We start from the raw sequence: 14,803 nt of genomic DNA, 5'->3' as shown, positions 1-14,803 counted from the left end.
GCGGTTGATTTATATGCTTGTCACCAAAAAAGCCATGGTATAGCATTCTTTTTGGGCTGTTGAACAGTGACAAGAGGAAATGAATGAATTCATGTCCTGTTTCACAAGTTCTTTGTTACATGCAAATTTGAATACCTATTTTCCCCCCTCCCCCCAAGACTATTTCCCTCCTGGATCAGGCATTTCTGAATGTCGCTCATGCATAATATTCATATTTCAATGTATTTTGATGAGAAATGTGAGTTGGGAATTCTATTTCCATGAGACAATGGAAAAAGCTGATGTTGCTTTTCCCCAAGACATCTCTCTCTTCCTTGCTCTAAAGCTTCCTGCTGGCCCCTACCTCTTGAAAGCTAGAAAGTCTAGTTGATTCTTGAAAAAAGCACCTTTCGGACAACCATGATCTGGATGACTGAGAATCTCCATAGCCTTACCTCGATGTAAAAAGCCTCAATAGGAGAAGTTTCTCCAGGACATCTTTCCTTAGATTTTAATTGAAAGGTGAGATGTCAGGAGACTGTAGACTGCTATGATGAAAGAAGGATATTCGTGTCTACCCTTCAGACTCCTCATAAGTAAGATAAGCGAAGGAACCTCACTCTGAAGAATTCGATTTTCAATATCGATAAAATGAATATCGATAAAATGTTCTCTTTGGAGAAAAGAAAGACAAACAATTTGCTATGAGAATTGGTAGATAATAAAATCAACTTCAGCAGTATGGGGAAATGTATTAGAGGAAGAACCTGCTTCAAAGACAAAATTTATTCTGCTGTTTCTTGGTGAAGATGCAGAGTTTCTTGATGAAAAGCCAACCACTGTATTCCAGATATGAGCCTAAATATTTCCCTTGAGGCAAGTGACTCATTTGAACCAAGAAAGGCCCAAACTCTTCCAATCTCAATGAGACTGTCTTTATTTGCCATTGGTAAATAAGTAAAATAAAACCGATCCAAAAATAAAATAAAAAAGCCCTCCCCACCCAAAGAAGCCCTAAATCAGATCCATGCACCATCAACCACAGGAGAGAGAAAAAGTGAAAAGAAAAAGAAAGAAAAAGAAAGAAAGAAAGAAAGAAAGAAAGAAAGAAAGAAAGAAAGAAAGAAAGAAAGAAAGAAAGAAAGAAAGAAAGAAAGAAAGAAAAAGAAAGAAAGATGAAATTCATTTCATTTATTATATAGAAATAACGGCATTATGGAGTTTTCCCAGGCCATCGAGTTTTTTCCTAGACCAAAATTTGATGGCAGTACCCCCCACCCTCCCTAAGATAACAGAGAAAATGAACAAAATGACCACCAAGCTTCTTCAGGTCTCTTCGATCACAGTATTATAATTCCCCTGAAGTCTTGATAACATGGAAGAGAGTCACATTGTAGATGACCTGGTGGCCATTGTTCCAGGTGTAGAGAACTCTCTCCCGGGGATTGTAGTCCAACATGGATATGTGGGAATATTGATTGTGGAAGGGAATATCTGTGTACTCATAGCTAGAAGTGTTTGTGTAGTAGGCAAAATAGATTTTTGCCCCAGCCAGGTGTGAATTTGTCACATAGAGGGTCCCGCAAATCATGAAGGATTCTCCTGCGCTCCGCTTGGGGTAGCCAGTGTCCCAGCTGCGTAGTATCTCCAGTGTCATGGGGTCCATCCTGCTCACCACAATGTTGCCAGCATTTTGGTTGGTGGTGTAAACTGCCCAGAGTCCATTCTCGTCCACCATGAAGTCGATGTCAGAGAAACCACCCCAGGAATATGGGAATGTGTTGTTGTAGCCAGCCGTGTTGAGGCTGCGTTGTACAACAATACTCCGTGAACGGAAATGGTACTTCACCACAATGTTGCTCTGATACTTGTTGTAGTAGAGGGATCCGTTGAAAACCACGTGGCCAGTGCCTGCCCAAGGGTGAGGCAGCAAGTGCTGGACAAAATTTTGCCCTGTGATGAAGTCATTCAGGGTACGATACTCAAGGACACGGCGGCCTTTGTAATAGCCATCCATATACCACACCTGAGGAAAAAACACAATGAATTTAATGAGGCAACACTTTTAATTTCCCAATGGCCTCAGCAGAGAGAGAAAAAGGCAGAGCAAGCCAAAGATACTTTCAGGCCCAAACTAAAAATCAAAATGGCAACTTTCCAATAGTAAAAGTGCCCCAAAGCATGGATTTTTCACCAAAACCCTTTTTTTTTTTTGGTGGTGGTGGTGGTGGGTGGAGGTTTCACAGGAACTATAAGCAAATAACACTATCTGCCCTCGCAAAACATGCTCAGCTTGAATGTAGTTGGTTTCTTTGGGATTTGTATGTTGTGCAAAGACACCAGTAACATTATAATTCTATAGCTACTAACTTGGGCCTATTGAATTCAATGTGACTTGATTTTTGAATTGGCCTCAAAAATAGGATTACACCCTAAGACTGAAATTTTATCATCTTGGATTCAGGTCCAAAGGGCTACCTAGTTACCTCTGAAAATGCAGATGACTGTTAGAGATAACCACTTACTGCCATCATGTGGTTGTCCAAGGTTTTGCAGCTCAAAGGGTCATATATTGTCTCTGGGATGATCATCCCTGCTTTGAAATATAAAGAGGACTCTCCTTTTTGAGACATTCTGGTCTCTTAAGCTTTATAGCAGCTGCTTCAATACCATCCCACAGGATCATATATCCTAACCAGACCCAGCTTGGCCATTGGAATTTGGCAGCAGTTGACCAGTTGATAATGAGCTCAGTCAGTGTTCCTGACCGGAACACTGCTTTCAGAAGGCAGCCATTACTATACTGGAAATGTAGGTTTGAGGGGGACGATTGTATGAAAGAGATTCCTCTTGTGTAAAAATCTACATTAATATAGGGTTTCTCAACATTGGAAAATTATTTTGAGCATTGATTATTTTTGTTATTTTGACCCCTTATTTATTAGGGTAGGAATGTAAGCTGCTCAGAGTCCATTAAAGATTAGAGCAGGATGTAAGCCTACGGTAGCAAAATGAATGAATATTTATGGTTGATACAACGTATATCTAAAAAAAAATGTTTTCTTTGCTATAAAGCTATTCAAGATTATTTATCAAATATTAATTAGGCTTTAACCCCGAAGAGGTTATTTTTTAAAATATGGTTTCTTTGGGAATCAAGAATATTCGCCTATTGCATTCCTACACACGCCCCCCCCATGTGTTCACATGCATGCACACGAATGTGCACGCACACACACACACACTTCTTTTCCTTACATATTAAGAGATCAACTCTTTTTTTCTAAGAGAAAGACATGATGCAAATCATTTCATACTATTTACTGTTAAGTGGTTGAAATCAAGGCAGTGGACATTTCCTCAAAGGAGGAAAAGACTTCAGTTGAACTATGGATAGAAATAATATAGAACAGGGCTGTCAAACTCCCAGCCTCTGGGCTGGGTGTGTCACACACTGGCCACACCCACCCCATTTTAGCAAACGGGGGGGGGGGGAGTTGCCATACATCACATGATGCTGTGATGCCATGAGTTTGACACCCCTGTCATAGAGGAACGTTTCTCAGTACCATGATGGAATGAGTAATCATTGGTATGAGCTTTGCTTATGATGGCACATTCTCTCCCTCTGAAATTTCGAATTCTCTTAAGGCTGAGATTTGAACTCCAAGGCAAAAAAGTGCCTTGACAGCTCCTTCAAGGAGATGCACCTTTACTTGGGCGTGTTCTGTTGTGTGACCCCAGGAAAAGATGCATTCGACTTAAGGAATTACATCCTTACATGCCCTCTCATGTGTGCTCTGAATCACCTTTTCTCTTCCTAACCTGGGTTTCTGCACAAAGGGATCCTGTGGGTCTGATGCCAAAAACCATCCTGATTCATTCCACCTGAAAACAAAAACTCTTTGACACCAAAACACCGTGCCCTGTGCCCATATTACCCCCCTATGGCAAGAAATCAAGTTTTCCAGCAGCACAGTCGATCCAAGCCCTGGTCTCACGGAAATGCTGTGAAACCAGTTTAGTAGTATGCCCTCTAGAACTGTGGGGCAGGGGTCTTCTCAGGGCCAGGAGTTTGAAACCAAAAGAAAAGCAGCAAAGAATCCACAGTTTCTACTGGCCAAGCTTAGCTGGAGTAGCAACGAAGACACTCAAGCATTGTGAAACTGCTTGCAGAGGGCAAGAAAGGTGAGGGAAGCCTGTGGCTGTGCTGAAGTGTTCAAACTTACAAAGCACATTGTTTTTAGCATCCATTCTATAATAGCTGCATTGTACATTTTAAATCTTGACTCTTCTTATTGCCTTAAGGGTTCCTTGAGAGTGAGCAGCTGTGCAAGAAGTATCCTTCAGCAGCACTAAAATCACAATCATTGTGGTGATGCCCATCATCCTCACTACCATCATCATTATTGCCAGGATGAAAAGACCAATTTTTTAAATACCCACCTTCCATAGAGTCAGAATGTCTTCTCCGACATCTCTAACATGGTGCCCTGCAGTTGCTTTGAGCTACAACACCCTTTATTAGCCTGATGAACAGCAGGGTTGATGGCTGAAGAGGTTTAAAACAATTGTTAAGGTTGCCAAGGTACTTTCGTGGTTTGCCAATATTGTCTGTGGTGCAAGCACAATCTAGAGCAGGGGTTTCCAACCTTGGCCACTTTAAGACTTGTGGACTTCAACTCCCAGAATTCTGGGAGTTGAAGTCCACAAGTCTTAAAGTGGCCAAGGTTGGAGATCCCTGATCTAGAAGACGAGGAGGAGTGAATCTGACACTTTCTGTCCTCTCCCCACCCACCCCAATACTGCAGAATTTATCTTTATTGATTATGCTGCTTGGTATAAGAATGCAGCATTTCCTGGCGTTAGCAACAGGAAGCATTTTTTTTTTCAAAGAAATATTCCTGCTGCTGCTGAGTTTTCCAGTTACTCAGTTCCAGAATGCATTGCATTCTTACCATCCGGTCTCCTCCAAATTCTGGGGTTCATCTCATCTCATTGTTTTTCTTTATGTCTCTTATATCTTACATTCCTAATCAACTGAAGGGATTCTGTCCTGTGGTGGGATTCAAATATTTTTACCACCGGTTCGGTGGGTGTGGCTTGGTGGGCGTGCTTTGCGCGCATGCACACACTTTGCCTGCATGCGTGCGTCAAAACGCGCACTTTGCGCAGGCGCAGAGGCGTCCTAACTCATCTCCTGCAAGCCTGCACAATCCCGGTTGCTTCAGCAGCTGCCACGCGGCACTCTGCTGTGCTGTGTAAAGCAGCTGCGCTTTAAATTCAGAGGATAAAGGTAAGTATGGGAGCCCAGGCGGGCAGGTGGGCCCAAACATCAGAGCGGCGGAGAGAGAGAACCAGTTTGGTCTCCGCTGCTCATCACTGCTACCGGCTCGGCAGAACCGGGCCGAACTGGTAGAATGCCACCACTGATTTTGTCACTAATTTTCTGATGCCAGGGGATTCTTTTGGAATTATTGAGCAAACAGGCCATGTGCTTTGGATTATAATAATAAGAACAACAACAAAATCAATTATAGAAAGAAAAATGTATTTCCAGCCCATGTGGCTGTCTGTTATGAGGGAAAGGCATTCACAGGGAGCTACCAGTATTTTGTGAGGATGAGTAAAACAAGGCGATAATTTTTGTTTTATAGAGTGTCTATACAAAAAGGAATGGATTTTAGCATGAGTAAGAAGTGATTATTTAGCCAGCATTCAGCATCTGGGTCCAGGTATGAAAATCTTGTTTGGGAAGATGAGCTTATTTAATCACCTGCAAATTAGAAATAAATCCTGCCTGCATCCATGCAGCTATGGGCCACACTGAAGAGCTGCAGATTTCCTGCTGCTGTTTGAGTCCTTGACAGCACTCTCATACAGCCATCGATCTTTCCTGCTTGTTCTGTGTTTGGAAGTTTGTGTTCAAAATATGATCCATGAACTCATATTGCTCACGGTGCTACTTTCCCTTTACTATCTATCTGGTTGCAGTCAAGCAAGAGAAAAAACAACAAGAAATGCATTTGGCACAGCCCATAATGAGATTGAATGAATGGCAACTTCTCCATCCCTTCTAGAGTTTGCCATAGCTGGCCCTGGCACAAGGTCCAGGGAACCGAGATCCTCCTACTATATTAGGAAAGCTCGGGATGGATAAAGCTACATGGCAACATCTCACTTAAAGAGTAATGGCAGGACAGTGATTGGCAGGTGGGGGGGGGTCATCTTGACAAATGGGAATCTTCAAGAACCTCTCAAGGAAATGAACCAGCTATTCATAAATCATTGACTGTAATTTAATGATGGCAAGCATGAGGTCTGAAAGGATTATAGCACTTACCCTTATGTATTTGCTGACTGGGAAATATAGGCATAAGATGATTTTGGTGCAGAGGATGCTGCCAGAAGCAAAGGGAAAATAAATGGCGGCTGGGAGGAAAAGGCCTTCAGCAGTTGTGTGGAAGAGACAATTTGGTGGCATGTAGCCAATTGCCCAGGAGTTAAAATAAAACAAACAAAACAACAAACAAACGAATGGTACTCTCAGATTCAGGTGCATAGGATCTAATGATGCAATTATTTGAAATGAGCACAAAAAGAACAACACACCCACAGACAACACATAAAGACTTAAAAGTTCAGCAAAGACAGATCTAATTGTCTAGGATGCTAGAAGATGGGGATAAAAAGAGTGCTGAAATGGATAAATTAACACTGAGTTTAAAAGATAAAGAAGCTTCAATATTTTATAAGGTATGGGAACAATGGTATAGCTGGATAGATCGGAGATAGATTAAAGATAGGTAATTATTAAATATAAGTAATAGAATAAGAATGTAATTACACATAAATTAATACCTGTAAATAATGCATGAGTTATTGTCATATGATAAGCACTACAAATAGCTGTTATTGAGTGATATATTTCTTATGTTTTTTATGTAATAAAAGTTCAATAAAGTCTATTTCAAAAAAAGAAGATGGGGATAAAAAGCAGTAGAAATGCAGAGGCATCGAAAGTAGAACGGGCTTCTGCTGCTGCTGTAAATAATGCCTGGTCATAGAATGGGACCACACCATGTATAAAAAGCTGGAAAGAGGTTGGGTTCACACTTGATAGAACAAACAGTGCAAAAGAGAACAGAAATGCTATTATGGTCCCCGACCAAACTTAACACTTGATGTTAATGCCTGACTTACTGAATTAGTCACAGTCAGGGGTGGGATTCTACAGGTTCGCATCTATTCACTAGAACCGATTGTTAACATTCTAAGCAGTTCGGAGAACTGGTTGCTAGAAGAAATTACTGGCCTAATCCTGTAAGGAAGGCAGGAAGGAAACATTCTGGTGTTGCTTACAGAAACTGCCTCCATTAACCCCTATTACATTCTTGGCAGAACTGGACTTCCTATCTCAGGAACTTCTCTGGAGTTTTTTTTTCCTCCTTTGCTGGTACTTTGCTTGTGTGGAGTGATCATTCAAAGTTACAATGGCACTGAAAAAAGTGACTTATGACCATTTTTCACACTTATGACTGTTGCAGCATCCCCATAGTCATGAGAGAATAGGCGAGGAGATGTGTGCCTCAATGTGAGTGATGTTGAGTTGGCCACACCCAGCCAATAACATGAGACTAAGCCATGCCCACCAACTAAGCCACACCCACAGAACCGGTAGTTAAAAAATTTGAATCCCACCCCTAGTCACAGTGGCCAAGTTGACACAGAGCACCAAGCCATAGCATATATTTTAGAAAAGCAAGATTCAAACATGATTACCCTTGCCCAAATGAGACAATCTACATAACTGTTTAGTACCATGTAGAAACCCAATCAGTAACCGCATACTGGTTGTGATGACTGTGAGCAGGCCATTTTTCAGAGAAAATTTCCCTAATGGTAACTTTCATTATGAAGAAATAAATGTGGTGTAAATGAGTTCAGGGAAGTGCAATGGAGACATAAAGGTGACATCTTACAAATGCTGCAATGTATTCCTTGAAAGGGTGTCATGGTGGCATTTGCATTGTATATGGGTCATTGTTTTGGCATCATGATGGTTTGCTATGATTGAGAATAAAGCAATCCATTACAAGTACCAGTATCTCCAGGCCAAATATCATATTTGGCCGAATCAGATACAGAAATCACAACAAAATTAATTTAATACAGTTTTCCCCCCTTAAGTGATCTTTTACTGTATGCTAATTATTTGCAACTCTCTCTTGTTTTGTTCTATTTTTGGAGAGTATGCCCTGTGACTCTGCAAAACACCTCTTGCTACCTCTAATCTGTCTCCCTGTTGGATCACTTTAACTGGCCTGTTTACTTGATGACTTAATACTTGATTGCTACTTGGGAAAAGGTTCCATAAGACTCTTACTCTCCCCTTGAGGCATTCAAGGATATATGGGACTCCTTGAACGTCTACGTTAAATTTCTGTTTTGTTTTATTATTTTATTTTAATTGTTTTATTAAATGTATGTCATGACTTTTCACTTGGATAAAAAACATTCAAGGCAGGATCATGCTATATCCTTATGATCCAATCAGGCTTGATATCTTGCTGAACAGATCAAGGATCATTTTTTAAAAAAATCATCTGTCCTTTAGTTTGATGAAACAGAACCTACCTGAGACATTATTTCAAAGCCAGGGAAAACTGTATGGGCATTCTTAAGGATAAATTGTTGGGTAGTGATCACAGATGCTAGATGAGTGCCTTGTCTTTCTTTGTTGAATAATCTGTTCAGCAGTTTGCAATATTCATGGCTTCTCATACTTCCGTTAAATCTTCTCTGATCTTCTCTAATTCTTTTAAAATAATTGCTACTGGTACCACTTAAGGGCAATTTCTTTTTCCACCCCAGAGACATTTGGCGACCATAAGTTATAAAGCCAGTTTTAATTTGATGCCCTATGAATAAGGGCAGCCTCTGATTTAAAGAAGCTGAAGTGCAATCAGCAAAAACAATTTGCCCAGAGTAATTTCTTAGGGGATTTCCGATCGTTTCGGCTAATGCCCATAATCCTAAGTTTGCATGATGGGACATTTGCATCACTTAACCTTTTCCTTGCCTGCCAAGTTTATTTTCACTTTGTTGTTCCTTTTTCTCTGCTCTCTGTTTCCAATTTTTCTTTCGGATGGTGCTGAGGCAAGAAATAAATCCTGCTGAGATGACAAGTAACCCAGTCGTCAGGGTTGCAGAGGAAAATCAGAGATGGAAAAAAGGGCAACTTGGCATGTAAAATGGAGAAACGTTTGTTCCATCTTGGTTGTTACAGTTTGTCAGGACACCGTTGTCTCTTTCCTCAGCCCTGAGCAAATGCCAAAACTACAAATTTTGCTATTGAGTCCAAAGTTTGTGAAATAGAGAAGCCAAGGTTAGAGATTTTGCTGTAGGTTTCTCTGTCTGTAGCTTGATCCTGGGACACAAAGGAAGTAGTGCCCACATCTCCAGGGATCTGTTTCCCTTTCATTCCTCTTTAAAACATTAAGCTGCCTTCATCTCCCTGCTTCAGTCTGGTTCTGCACAGCATCTAATCTGTAGCTTTTCTTCTCATTGAAAGCTCAAGCGAGGATGTCTTTTGAAGTTTAAAAATCTCTTTCCCTATATTCTCTCCAAAGAAAGGGAGAGGGGAAACCTGCAAAATATCTCAAAGGAGACTTAAGTGCTTTCTGAGGCCCCAGATGGAAATGTCAGCTAGAAAAAAAAAGTTACTTGCAAACATTTGCTTGATCATTGTATAGGTCCTGTAGGATGGAAACTGAGTGAAGATGCAAATAAATATTATTCCCCAATTGGCTTCAAAGAATCAAAACTTTGAAAGGAGAGGAAGCTGATGCCAGTCTTCAATGTTTATGTATTTGAGTTCTTAAAATCCTATCCCACTCACAGGGGAATCTCCCTTCTTTTCATCCTCAAAATAACAATCCAGTGAGATAGGACGAGCTTATAGAGTGACTACTTCAAAATCATCCAGATATATTTCCATGGCAGACTTGAATCTTCTACGGCTTGAATCTGGAACTCTCCAAGTCTACTCCAACATTTTAACTATTCCACCACATTTTACCACTTTCTTAAACCATGAATAATTGCCACAATCTCACCATGACAGTGTGGGAGCCATGGTGGAGATGCAAATGATGAAATGAGCAGCTCTGGAAACAGATTCATTCTAATGGTTCTTATACTAAAATTTGATCAATGCTTTCAGAAAGTTCAATACAATGCAAAATTATATGAGCATAAAATGGGTTTCAAAGATACCCCGACATACACACATTCTTCAGTGCAAGCTAGGATTTCTCATATTGATTACCTCACAGGCCAAGCTATCATTACCTGCATGTCACCAACTAGGAAATATATGCAGTGTTCTGACAGCGAAGGAAAGGGGCTGAAATGTCATAGATGGATGGAGTCAATGAGATCCTCAAAAAGAACAAAAGGTAATGAATGAGTCAATGTATGGCTTGGAATGGAAGGTCAGCAAGGAAAAAAAGTATGGTGAGATAAAGTGAATGGATTGGTATGAATAGATTTTGGCTCTGTTCCTTCTTCCTGTTCTTATCTCATGCCTTAAACATTTCTGACATAACATTTTTTTGTTCTTTTCCTGTACTTTGCATAACACTACTTATCCTTCTAAAAGGAATAATATGATTGTTTAAATGTAATTCAGCCTTCCTTGGATTGTGGCAATCTAAATTACAGGTGACAGAAATGTATGCTAATTCTTTTCATAAACAACTAGCAAGCTGTAATTAATACATTGCATATAAACAACTTTCAGGCAGAAAGTTAGACCTGAATCTGTATCCAACACATGCTGGCTGGTCTTTACTTATTGAAAACTTTCCTATGTTTTGCCTATTCAAAATGAAGTTATTCCCCAGGGGACATACACAAATACATTCAAATCACTACCTAAAAACATAAATTAAAAATGTAAACCAACAGCAGCAGCTAATAATACAAACAGCTACAATTTCTAAGCAGCAAAAAGCAACCAAAATAAAATAAATTAACTCTGCAGGGTTGATAAAATATTAAAGTACACTGTTAAAAGGCCTAGGAAGATAAAAATGTTTTTGCACAATGCAGAAATTAGAGATGAGTTGTTCCACGTGAAGGAGGGCATTCCAGAATTGGGGAAGACCACTTAAAAAACTCATTCCCAAACAGCAACCCACTATATTTTACATAATTACTACTAGGACTTGAACTACACACCTTTTCACAAATAGGCAATACATAGGCAGTACAATGCTACTTGTACTCATGGAAAGCATTGGCAGTGAAATTCAGTTGTCCCTATCCTGTATGTTCCGGATGCACTGGATTACATTGCCTATGGTTCTCAGCCACCACGGCCAATAGTTCATACTTGGCTAATTCATTTCATTATCCATGATTCCATAATTGGAGAAAAATGGATCTGCAAATATCAGCTTCGAAAGGCTCTCCAAATACACAGTGTGGGCTTCCTGCCATCCCAATTTCTCCTCCCAATCATTTTCACTCAGCTTTATGTTGCCCAGAAGCTCAGCTGTAGAGGCTGAGTAAACATATCAGATGATTTATGTGTGTTTTAATAAAAGTTTTATCTCCTTTAATTTACTGAGTTAAAGCACATTTTCACTCTTTTCTCATGATTAAATGCCTGAGTAGTTTTTAATAACTGAAAAAATGTTGTTGGTGGCAAAGAAGCAGGCAAGATTGGTTTCATGCTTGGAAGATGATCAGATGAGACCAAGTTCTCCTTGTTCTCTTTTAGGAAGCTCAGTTGGATATACATCGTTGTGTGCAGATGCAAGATGGGTGATGTTAGGTTTTCTTCTCCATAAATCATTCATCAGAGATTCAAAACACTTTGCCAAGTCCTTGAAAACTGTGAAACAGTGGTTCTACAAAATTATAGCATGGCTTTCACACTTATTCATTTCAACATCAGTTCACATGGAAGTCCATAAATAAATATTTTACCAGCTCTTTTGATAATGCTGAATGACAGCAGCCATAACCAGCCTGAACAATGACAAGAGATGCTCAGAGTTTTGGCTCACCAACATCATGGGATGGGTGGGGGGAGATCACAGCTTGCTATCTTGCTTTAGATAATAATAAGAACGTCCTATGTAAACGTAGATTCCATAATTTGTAACAGATTCTATAATTTGTAACAGATTCTATAATTTGTAACAGGAATGAGCAAGGAAGCCCTTCTAAATGTATTTTCATTTTTTTTTATATCATATTTTTCCTGAGAGGGGTCAGTTTGGTATAGCGGTTAAGGCATCAGGCTAGAAACGAGGAGACCATGAAGTTTAGTTATGCCTTAGGTACAAAGCCAGCTGGGTAACTTTGGACCAGTTACTCTCTCTCAACAGGAGCCAAGGGAAAACCACTTCTGAAAAAACTTGCCATGAAAACTGCAAAGACTTGTCTGTGAAGTGGGAAAAGTCAATACTGATTTGAGGGTAGCTGAACCCCACCCCACAACTTCTGAAATGAAAATCTCCAACGGCCCAACATTTGTTTTCACCCAACAGGAAGACCTGTTATTTATCTGTCTTTTGGCTTGTTTGATTTATAACCTGCCATTTACTGACTATACTAGTTAAAGAAAACAGGAGAAATAACAAGGGGAAAAATTAGCCATGAGGAAGGGTGAGACCCACAAAGGCATTATCTGTGGGTGTCCCTTAAATTTGATGGTGTTTTATTTATACCATTTATTCAGCCCAGGCCCATCATAGTCATGGCTTTGAGATTTCTCCCTCAAGATATATAAGCCAGGTTCAAGGTAGGGTTGCTTTTCAAAGGTTTTGTAAAAAAAAACAGAAACAAAAGCCAAAATCCTTCTATTGTCTGGATTTTTATCGATTTATTGTTGGCTGCGGGGCATTTCAAGATTGTATGTTATTGTAATTGGTTCAGTTAAAATTGCTATGTATATTAATGTGGTTTTGGTTCTGAATTGCATTGATTTTATGCAGTAAAACCACCATGGAAAGATTATGGCAGTTAAAAGATAGATAAAATAACACAACATCTTGGAAACCCTTCACAAGGTCAAGGCAATCTGCAAAGAAAGTTGTGCATTGAAATGCATGCATCAAATTCAGCCGATGGATTTTCCACTCGAAATTGGGGAATGATATAGAACTGCTACATGATGACTTGTTGCGCTAACACCTTTCCACTTCCTCTGAAGTCATCCCTCTCTCTTCTGAAAGGAGATTTTTCCTTCAGAAAGGGGTAGAATTATCTTGGCCTCAATGGGGTCCTTTGGAGCCACATGAGTGGAGAGACTCGGTTGAGTAGAGTGGCATCGAGCAGGGTTAGGGAGAGTATCTTGGCTACTTCTGCCTACTGAACATAATGGCTTTCTCTTTAACCACAGCAGGGAAAGATATTAAACAGAAAACAGAATTGGAAGGGACCGTGGAGGTCTTCTAGTCCAACTCCCTCCTCACTGGTGATTATCAGTCAGGTGGCAGGAAAAAGTGAGTTGGGTCTCTGGGGCTAAAGGGAAATGGGTTGTGAGTCCTCCCATGGAAACGCCTAGATTTTTGTTTTTTAATTATTATTAATTGCAACTTCATCATTGCTTCTTCATTGCAACTTCATTACCGCTTAGAGCGGGTTATAAAGCACTGCGAAGCAGTATATAACTCTATTGCATGGATAATAAAGGTTACACTCTCCAGATTCTAATTCTGGGATTCTGTGCATTATTTCCTCCTGGTACCAATTGCTTCCACTACCCCTTGTAGGGGAAAACTCCATGTTACATGGGGGGGAGGAACCCCAAATTAGTCAAGCACATTCTCTGGCTCTTTAGAAAACCTAGAAAAACTTGGCTAGTTGTGCAGATGTTACCAAACTATGGTAGATGGACCAAGGTTTCCAGACTGCTCCTCAGGATCACCACTCCATGACTTTACAGAATCCTAAGGGTATCTTAAAGAATTGGCAGATGTGGATACAATTCTTTTTGCATCACTCCCTTATAGGCCCCCAACTAGGCAGAAAAATAGATGTACTTGTTGCTAACCAATTAACAAATATATGTAGGAAACATACTGCAATAATAATGGGGGACTTTAATTTCCCTGATATCAACTGGAAGACTAATTCTGCATCAAATGAGAGATCGAAAAGGTTCCTGACAAACGTAGCTGACAACTTTGTTGTCCAAAAGGAAGAGGAGGCAACTAGAGGGATAGCCATACTGGACTTAATTCTTACTAGCAGAGAAGAAGAGGGAGTTGAAACTTCAGGAACCTTGGGTGAGAGTGACCATGTCATACTGGAATTCAACACAATGCAAATAGAAGCAATAGAATATAACCATACCAGACTCTTAGATTTTAAAAGAGCTGATTTTAATAAACTCGGAGGGAGCTTTGGAAAAGTTCCTTGGATGAAAATCCTAAAGGGGAAAACAACCCAAGAAGCAACTCTGAAAAATATTATCATAAAAGTCCAGTGCAGCACAATACGACTGAAAAAGAAAAACAAGAAATCCAAGAAAAAACCAGCATGGTTGCACAAAGATCTCTCTGATAAACTGAAAGATTAAAAGGATAAACATTAAAAAGGGAAAGAGGGACACTAAGGCAGAATATCAGCAGACATCCATAATCTGCAAAAATGAAGTCAGGAAAGCAAAGGCTCAATATGAACAAAGACTTCAACAAAAATCAAAGATAATAAAAAAAAAGTTTCTTTCAACATATAAATAACAGGAAAAAAAGTCAAGGAAACAGTCAGTCCACTAAAGAGAGAAGATGGCAGGTAGTAGACA

At 39.9% G+C, this 14,803-nt stretch overlaps 1 protein-coding gene across 3 annotated transcripts in view; it reads right to left on the bottom strand.

Annotated features, from left to right (window-relative positions):
• Positions 1 to 900: 900 nt before the first annotated feature.
• OLFM2 (olfactomedin 2) overlaps positions 901 to 14,803 on the bottom strand; it is a 275,974-nt gene continuing 262,071 nt past the window's right edge. For all 3 annotated transcript variants that reach the window (XM_087956555.1, XM_026673848.2, XM_026673847.2), the window contains exon 6: positions 901 to 2,005. In XM_087956555.1, coding sequence (XP_087812681.1) covers positions 1,328 to 2,005 — 678 coding nt within the window. In that variant the 3' untranslated portion in view covers positions 901 to 1,327. The remainder of the gene's footprint in view (positions 2,006 to 14,803) is intronic.

Source organism: Notechis scutatus, chromosome 2 (genome assembly GCF_049901735.1).
Source record: "Notechis scutatus isolate UNSWTSFEM ecotype Mainland chromosome 2, rNotScu1.2, whole genome shotgun sequence".
Lineage (NCBI taxonomy): Eukaryota > Metazoa > Chordata > Lepidosauria > Squamata > Elapidae > Notechis > Notechis scutatus.
The sequence above is the reverse complement of the archived record's forward strand: the minus strand, read 5'-3'. Positions and strand labels throughout refer to the sequence as shown.